The sequence below is a fragment of the Schistocerca nitens genome, chromosome 8 (assembly GCF_023898315.1).
Source record: "Schistocerca nitens isolate TAMUIC-IGC-003100 chromosome 8, iqSchNite1.1, whole genome shotgun sequence".
Taxonomy (NCBI): Eukaryota; Metazoa; Arthropoda; class Insecta; order Orthoptera; family Acrididae; genus Schistocerca; species Schistocerca nitens.
In genome coordinates, this window is record NC_064621.1 from 360,225,580 (window position 1) to 360,234,795 (window position 9,216).

At 45.2% G+C, this 9,216-nt stretch overlaps 1 protein-coding gene across 1 annotated transcript in view; it reads left to right on the forward strand.

The window, feature by feature from the left end:
* The window catches only part of LOC126199568 (uncharacterized), a 61,936-nt gene extending 57,872 nt beyond the window's left edge, over positions 1 to 4,064 (forward strand). The window contains exons 2-3 of the mRNA XM_049936490.1: positions 3,383 to 3,822; positions 3,915 to 4,064. Coding sequence (XP_049792447.1) covers positions 3,383 to 3,822; positions 3,915 to 4,064 — 590 coding nt within the window. The remainder of the gene's footprint in view (positions 1 to 3,382; positions 3,823 to 3,914) is intronic.
* Positions 4,065 to 9,216: the final 5,152 nt, after the last annotated feature.

The window sequence follows — 9,216 nt, forward strand, 5'->3', positions numbered from 1 at the left end:
CTGGTTCCATGTGAGTTTTTGTTAGATTAATGGCTAAGCTGTTTGTCATTGTTGAGTTCTATTGCTCACTTCTGCCATTCCTAGTCACATCTAGTGCTGCATCTTGCACATTGGCTAGGTCAACTTGTCCAGTATAATTTGTCCTCCGCATTCTCAGCCAGCCAAGTGCCACAGTGAGGGGGCATCTTGGATATCTTGTGAAGCATTTACTGGAGTAATTGCATTTCAAATGATTTTTGTTCTTTTTTAAAATGTAAATTTTCATGGCTGGAAGTATCACAGTTAATAAAGGGTTATGGGCTGTTATGCCATGGTTGAATGGACTTCACCTTAAAACCCAATATTTCATCCCAATCTGTGGAGGACATTTTCAACAGGGATGGTAACTTCATTGAATGTCTGATTGACACTCTGGCTTGCTACTGATTACAGCAAAATTCCACTTCTGCAAGCTTCCACGCAGTGGTGTGACGTCACATGTTTTGAATATGTGAGTGCAATTGGCCGTTGTTGACTGCCATTGTCCGCTGTTGCTATCATCCCATGGTGGAAGACTGGTACACATCATCTTCAGGGGATCCAAATTTCATTCAGTTTCATGCCCTTCTTCTTCCTATTGAAATTCTTGGGGTGTTTCAAGATCTCTTTGGCGTCTCTGTATAGCCTTTTGTGGTATCCGCTTGTGGCTGCCAGTACTTGAGTCTTATCAAAATGAATGTGGTGGCCTTCTGGCTGGAAAGCATGGTCTGCAACAGCTGACCTGTTATTCTCCCCTCTTCTGCAAGTACCCTTGTGCTCTTTGAGCTGTTTTTTGACAGTTTTTTTTTTTCGTAGTACAAAAGCGAGGCATCATAAAAACATTGGCAGATAGAGAAATGAAAATTTGTAAACCATGGCTACTTGATTCAGAATTAAAACTTCTCACCAGTGCATTGCTTAAGAATGATAATTCACTGAAGTGAAAAGAGCATTCAGACCAAAGTGTAGAAATCATAGCGATGTTCAAGCGCTGGTGAAATCAAAAGTTTTCCTGCCATTCATTAAGAATGTGACTGACTGCATAGGAAAAATCCTGAAAAAGCGGAACGTTGTGGTAGTCTACACACCAACACGGAAGATACAAGATCACCTAAAATCAGCCAAGAATGTTTGTCAATTGCTGCAAAAAGCTGGAATTTATAGGATTCCGTGTAGTAGTGGGGAGGTGTATGTGGAGACTACAAAAAGAACTGTCAAAAAGTAACTCAAAGAGCACAAGGGCAATTGCAAAAGATGGGAGACAGACAGATCAGCTGTTGTGGAATTTGCTTTCCAGCCAGGAGACCACAACGTTCATTTTGATAAGGCTCAACTATTGGCAGCCACAAGTGGATACCATTAAAGGCTGTACAGAGAGGCCATAGAGATTGTGAAACACCCCAAGAATTTCAATAGGAAGGAGAAGGGCGTGAAATTGAATGAAATTCGGATCCCAGTGCTGAAGATGATGTGTACCAGTCTTCTGCCATGGGATGATAGCAACAGCAGATGATGGCAGTCGACAACGGCCAATTGCACTCAAGTATTCAAAACATGTGACACCACGCCACTGTGCGGTAGCTTGCTGAAGTGGAATTTTGCTGTAATCAGTAGCAAGCCAAGTTGTCAATCACACATTCAACAAAGCTACAATCCCACTTGAAAATGCCCTCCACAGATGGGGACGAAATGTCAGGTTCTGACCACAGAATAATAGCCTGGAACATTTTATTAACTGTGATTTTTGTTCTTATAATTGTTTTTGTGGCATTTGGCTGGCACCTTACGATCCAGCCACGCACTACACAACAGAGTGCTGTGCATTGCCACTCTGTCAAGATACCTGCAACTCAGCTGGAGCTCATCTTGAATGTGACAGCCACTGCAGTGTGTGAGAGCACCACACCTGTAAGATACAGTCGACACTATGTCACTTCCACAACCCTCATGATAATAGAGAACTTCCTGGTATTCCTCCACTGGGCAGCCTTTATAGGTCACTGTCCAACAGCCAGCCAGCCAGTGCAAGTTCCATTTTCAATGCTCAACATCTGAAGTCCGTGAATACATTCATCAGAGCAGCACACGTCTTTCAGAGCCCAAGACTTCATCAGTGCTGCCTTATGTACAGACTTTGCCTATGACAATATGTTTTACTGCTAGTACTGATGTTCTTGGCTCCTACTTTCAAGAACTGTTACTGTGTTAGTGACAAACTTTCATTGGATCAGAATGATGTTTTAGTTGCTTTCATTTTGAAGCCATTTCAGTAGCTACCCATAGCCAAACATTATTGTGTACTCTCTCTGTTATTAATAAAGTTCTGTTGTTTGTGGTTACTGGGCACATCTCTGTCCTTGTGCAGGTCAACCACACAATGGGATACTAAAGCAGTGATGGGGTAAAAGCTGTCTTCTTTCCTGTACTGCTCTTATCTCAATGACAACAATTTTGTTTTTGGGACTTCATACCATGTTTACTGCTCAGCCAGGCAATTTACTCTTCCGTGTTCTGTGATTCTCTGTCTTCTTCTCCCTTTTTTGCCTTGTTTTTTAGCCTTGTGCTACCGCAGCTTCCTTCCTTGTTCCAGTTCACTGTACTCATCTGCTTCTCTTGCTTCCTGTAAAAATTGGACCCTCTTTTATGTTTCCATGTTGTTCTCACTTGCCCTTTTGCTACGGATCCTTCCATGACAGAACTATTTCTCCTGCAACTTGCCCAGTCACGAGGCCAGCTGTTGCATCATTGGACTCAGGACATCACTTACTAGACCCAGCACTGTTTGGGGATGACAGGCCCATGTGTTACAAACAGGACAGCACAATTTCTGCAATGTGCACAGCATTTGTTACGAACAGCTGTGCTTCACTGACAGTGCTTCACCTATCCTGACACCATCCATACCCATCCTCCACAGCCTTTTGAGTTTGACAGTGTCTTGAATTTCTGACCTGCCTTCCATTCTGCACTGACCTGCCTCCTTCAGGTTTCTTCTCTTCTCAGTGTTTCTCTCCTCGCCATCTCTGGCACCTCCACCTTCATCCCCTCTGCTCCTAACAACTCGCCTCCAGTGTTGCTGCACTGACTCACCCTCACTGTCCCCCGTCCTGATGCTCCGTGCCTGGTGCCCACTGCCCGGACATCATCTCTCAGGCCATGACACCGTTGGCCTCTTGCTGCTGGCCCCAGCTCCTCTGCAGTCTCCAGCACCAACATCTGCAGTGCCACCTGCCACCAGATCCAGTGCCAGTAGCTCCTGTCCCACTGACTTGTGCACCAGTGGCTCCTGCATCACACACTCCAGTGCCACCAGCTACAATGCCGCTGACTCCAGTGCCACCATTTCCATTGTGACTGGCTCCAGCACCACCAGTTCCAGCATCACCAGCTCAAAGGTCACTGGCTCTAGTGCTCTTGGTTCCTGAACCACTGGCAACAGCCCTGACAGCTCCTGTGCCTCCAGCCCCCACATCCCAGGCACCAGCTCCAGCACTGCCAGCTCTGGTCCTGCCAGCACCTCAGGTGCCACCAGCTCACCTGGCACCCCCTGCTCTGGTGCTGCTGGTTTCTGAATTTCATGCTCTGCCGGTGTCTATGCATCTGGCTCCTCCAGTTTCTGCACCATGGGTTCCACCAGCTCGTGTGCTTCAGGCTCCACCAGGCAGCTCCGGTGCTTCCTGCTCCAGCACCACCAGCACCGGCATCACCTACTCTGGCACGGCCCTCTCTAGCACTGCTCACATAAGTGTCGCCCACACTATACAGCCCCCACAGGCATCTACCACTCCAGTGTCTCCTGGTCTGGTACCTCCCCTTACGGTGCCCACCCTCTCGGGTGCCTCCTGCTTTGATGCCCCCTGCTCTGATGCCACTGGGCCTTGTGTCATCGCTTTCAGGCTCCAGCAGCACTGGCATTATCCATGTTGCTGGAATGTGTGCCGCTGGCCCACCAACCAAAGGACTGTATGCTGCTGGTGTATTCAACATTCTCCTCCTTTGGCCCTGCTCTTGTGCATCCCAGTCCTTTGTTCCTGTCCTCTTCATGAGCTCTCCACTGTCCATTCTTTGTTCCCTCCTGACATGTTGTCAATGGTTCAGATTGCCTGTTACTGACATTCAGCAACTGTTCTTAGAGCCCTGCTTACTCTCCCAGACCTCCTTCCTTCTCAGTGTGGGTGTTGCCCATCTCATGTTCTCATCTTCTTCTCCAACAGGCACTTTTGCCTTCTGCCGTCTGTGAGAACCTGCCCTGTGGTGCCCCTGTGGGGATGCCACCTACAGACATCTTTCAACACAGTCATTTCATGTAGCCTCATGGATTTCCCTGCGCCTCCTATACTCCATTAGTGGAACATTCGCTGCAAGGCCTGGCCCCACTGGGTGTTGCCATCTTTGCTGCCTGGTTGCCCTTTCTTGACAATGGTCCTGCATGTCGCTCCTTTTTCCAGATATCCTTCTTGGATCATCCACATCCCTGTCTTTCCAGCGATTGCCTTCTACTAACCACACCTGATGCTGGTTACACCTGTGCTAGCATACACTGGCACCAGCTCATCATGCGGCATAGAGGTTATGAGAGTATCAATGGAGGCCAACGACAAGACTCACTGGAAATGCGCCACTTACATCCTCTCAGCTGCCAGTATTTAGGATCGCCATGGCGGACTGGAGGGCCAGTTAGCCGGTTAATTTAGCCAGTTAGTTTGAGTCTGTATGTCATGGAGTTCCAGCTTGTGACCAAGATGGAGCCACAGATGTAGTCTCTAGCACAGAGACAGGCAGCACATAGCAACCTTACAGTGAACATAGTGGACTTCTACTTCAACAGCAATGATGCTACGTGGACTACACAGGAGAGAGCTTGTACCACAGCACACAGAAACTTAAGTTAAGTAGCTCTTTGTTTATGAATAAAGAACCCAGTTATTAATTGCGTGCAGTTTGTGTTATAGAACAAGGATATCAGTCGCCGACCTACATCCTCTCCTTGTTTCCCATGGTACAGCTCTACTGAGACAGTGAGATGTGACATAAATGCAGCTTTAGAGAATACAACAGTGGCGGCGAGAATCCTTAAGTGAAGAAGAAATTTGCTTACTTCTCTTGTGTTTCAGATTACAGGAATTTATAATTACAAATTTGTTGTTGTGTTCTTGCATGTATTTCAGGAGGGGAGCTGCAGAACTAATCAAATTTCTCTTTTCAAAGGCTTTGCTTGCTTTTTGCTATAATGTACGTGTGTAAACCATGGCTACCCTGCCCACTCCACCCCCTCCCCCCACACCTCAGTCGCAGACAGCCAATGGAATGGATCTAACACAGGCTTTTCAGTTTCAGAACCAACAAATTGCTGCCTTGCTGACGACGGTACAACAACTTCTGGCTGCACAAGCAATGGCGGTCGCACAACAGACCGACTGACACACCCAACTAGTGCCGCAGCCCAGCATACCTATGTTCCGTCAATTTAATGACACAGAAGAGAAATGGCATGAATACCTGACACAGTTCCAAGCTCATCGTGTAGTTCATCGCATTCAAGGTACTGTGAAGCAACAATACTTTCTTTCGATTGCAGGGTCCCCAGTGTTTAGGTTAATACGAGAACTATTCCCAACTCCGTATCATAAGGAACTCAGTTATGATAAAGCAATCACTGCATTAACCAAGTACTATGACCATCAAATTCAAGTATCTGTAGCCAGATATAACTTTTTTCATTTGAAGAAAAAGCCAGAACAGACGTACTATCAGCAGTATACAGAATTAATGGGAATGACTAGGAAGTGTAAACTTAAGTGTAGTTGTGGCAACTTTTATAGTTGTGCCAGCTTTTACAGTGACTTCATGATTTGAGATGTTATAAAGTTCAGTGTCCCCAATAGTAGAATACGGGAACAGATCCTAAAGTACTCTTATCCTTCACTTCCTCAAGTGTTGCAAATCTTAGAGCAATATGATTTGGGTGCCATAGAGGCAGAAAAGTTTGACCAGGTCCCGATTTGTTAGGTTGAGTTGCTCTTGCTCGCGACCACCCCAAGCAGCCACAATGGCGAGCACATCCAAGCTGTGTGAACAGCCTTGTAAACATATAAACAGACCTGTGAACTTAGTGAATTCTTGCCCTAGATGTTTTGCTCATCACAAAAGACAAGATTGCCCATCATGTAACGCAATGTGTTACACATGCAGAAGAATGGCCATGTCCAAGCGGTTTGTTTGCAATGGCACAAAAATGCAAATTTTACCCACTCCCAGTAAAAAGAGGCTCATGCCCCCATGCAGTGAACGTTGTGGTTTCCAAACCTACAACAGGTTCTGACAGAAGTAAGATTAAGGTTGTGCCTCCTCTTCCTAGTGCTGTGCAATGACATTCTAACAAAATGTTTGTTTCATTATGAATTGCTGGCCATCATGTGAACTTTCAGTTAGACACAGGTGCGTCAGTCAGTTCGTGTAATCATGCCATGTACGTACGGTTAGGCTCACCATGCTTTTCTAAATCTAGCAAGCACATCATTGCTTGCAACAGACAGGAAATTTCAGTGCTCGGACAGTGTAGTTTGCCTGCCACATACAAAAGTCACTCAGGACAGTGAATTGTACCGTGTTGAAATCAAGAGACAGTGAGAACATTTTTGGTTTAGAAGCCTTTGATTTGTTTGGCCTTAGCATCCAAGACAATGTACTTTCCATATCAGATTTTGATCCAAAAGCCTATGTAGCTAGTTTGCTTAAAGAATTTCCTGAACTATTTTCCAAAGGAATAGGAAAATCTAATAACTTTATAGCGCATGTTACATTGAAAGAGAATACACAGCCTAAGTTTTTTCAGGCCTGCCCCATTCCAATTGTTTTAAGAGACAAAGCAGCCAGTGAATTGAAAGAATTGCAAGAGCAGGGTGTAATTGCTCACATTCAAGTCCACTAGTTTTGTTGCCAAGCCTTCTGGTCGTATTTGCATTTGTGTTGACTTCAAGTCTACAGTCAACCCACAGACAGTAGCTGACACTTATCAATTACCTCGCCCTGAAGAACTCATAGACAGGCTTGGTGCAGGATGTTACGTCTCTGAGACAGATTTCCATGATGCCTATTTGCCAATTTCATTGGATGAAGAATCTCAGTAAGTGTTTGTTGTAAATACACTCTTAGGACTGTTCAATTATTTGCATTTGGCCTTTGGCAGTGCTTCTGTGCCTGCCATTTTTTAACATTACTTAGAACAGCTGACTGCAAAAGTAACATTTTGTTCAAACTACCTTGACAGTATTGTTGTCACAGGTCATACACCAGAGGAACACATTGCAAATTTGCGTACTCTTTTTCGTGTGTTGCATGAAGAAGGACTCAAGTCTTGTCTCGAAAAGTGTGACTTTCTTCAAACTGAACTAGAGTACTTAGGTCATGTGATAAACAGTCAGGGAAAGCATCCCCTACAATCTCATTTGCTTGCAATCCATGACTTGCCTGTTCCTCGCAATGTGTTTGAACTGCAGTCAGTACTAGGAAACATGACATACTACATTCGGTTCATACCAACTGCTGCTTGGATTGCGGCTCCATTGCATTGCTTGCGGCACAAAAATGTACCCTTTGTGTGGACTAAAGACTGTCAAGACGCATTTCAAAAACTCAAAAATGCTTTGCTTAGTGATAGACCCTGCCAAGCTGGTAGTTTTTTAAGTCGACACTTCTTCCTATGGAATCAGCACTGCTTTCGCAAAGAATTAGTGCACAGGACAGACCTGTGCCTCAAAGTCATTAACTCAAACTGAGTACAATTATTCTCAAATTGAAAATGAAGCTCTCGCTATTGTGTATGGTGTGGCAAAATTCCATCACTATTTGTAAGCCAGAATGAGATTTTCACTCTGCAGCGGAGTGTGCGCTTGCCCGCGAAAGGCAAAGGTCCCGAGTTCGAGTCTCGGTCGGGCACACAGTTTTAATCTGCCAGGAAGTTTCACTATTTGTAAGGTCGCAAGTTCTATTTAGTGACAGATCATAAACCTTTGCAGTCCTTGTTTAATCTATCAAAGCCGGTTCCTACATGCACTGCTCAAAAATTGCAACAGTGGGCTTTGTTGCTTGCACAGTATCAGTATGAAATTGTGCACAGACCATGCACTGCGGGCTTTGTTGCTTTCGCAGTATCAGTATGAAATTGTGTACAGACCTAGGGCAAAGTGTGCCAATGCAGGCGCCCTATCTCACCTTCTGATTGGCCCAGACCCTGATTTTGATGCATCTGCCTCATCTTGTTTCCAAATCAATGTGTAGGACTCTGAATTGCTGGAATATTTTTCCTTGAACTACAAAATATTGCACAGGCTATGGAAGCAGGCCTAGACCTCAAGATTTTGTTGCATTATATTCACACATCTTGGCCTCATTTATTGAACAGTATCCAGAACTCAGTTGTGCACTGATATTTTGCGTGCCGGCATAGTCTTTCAGTTCAACAAGGTGTGATTCTAGTTCAAAATGACAATGGAGAATCCCGTGTTCTTTTTCTCAATGTGTTGCAAAAGGATGTGTTGCAATTGTTCCATCAAGGACTTAGGGGAATTGTTCACACTAAACAGTTAGCACGCTGGCACAGTACGTGGCAAGGCATGGACATCCACATTGAACAGATGGTGGTACAGTGTCGCGTATGTGTGGAAAACCAATCCGCTCCACCACAGACATTTGCAGCATGGCCTAAGACTGAATCGCTATGGCAATGAGTGCACATAGACTTTGCAGGACCATTTTGGAACAATCGTTGGTTCATAGTAGTAGACTCTTTTAGCAAGTTCCCATTTGCACTGTCTATGAACTCTACCACATCACATAGCACCATTCAAGTGTTGTGCTCAAAATTTTTCATAGTAGGTTCACCAGCGGTACTTGTGTCCGACAATGGACCACAGTTCACTTCACATGACTTTGAACAGTTTTGTGAATACAATGGCATTCAACATCTAACAAGTGTTCCATTTCACCCGCAGTCCAACGGAGAAGCAGAATGCTTCGTATGCACTTTCAAGCATCAGATGGCCAAACTTCACACCAACCACACACAGAAACAGTCACTGCAACTCTCTGTCACCTCATATTTCTCCCACCCACGAGACGGACCATCACCATCAGAACTTCTGCATGCTGCCGTCATTGGATTCTGCTACCTTTGCTACAGCCATCGCAGCATCTGGC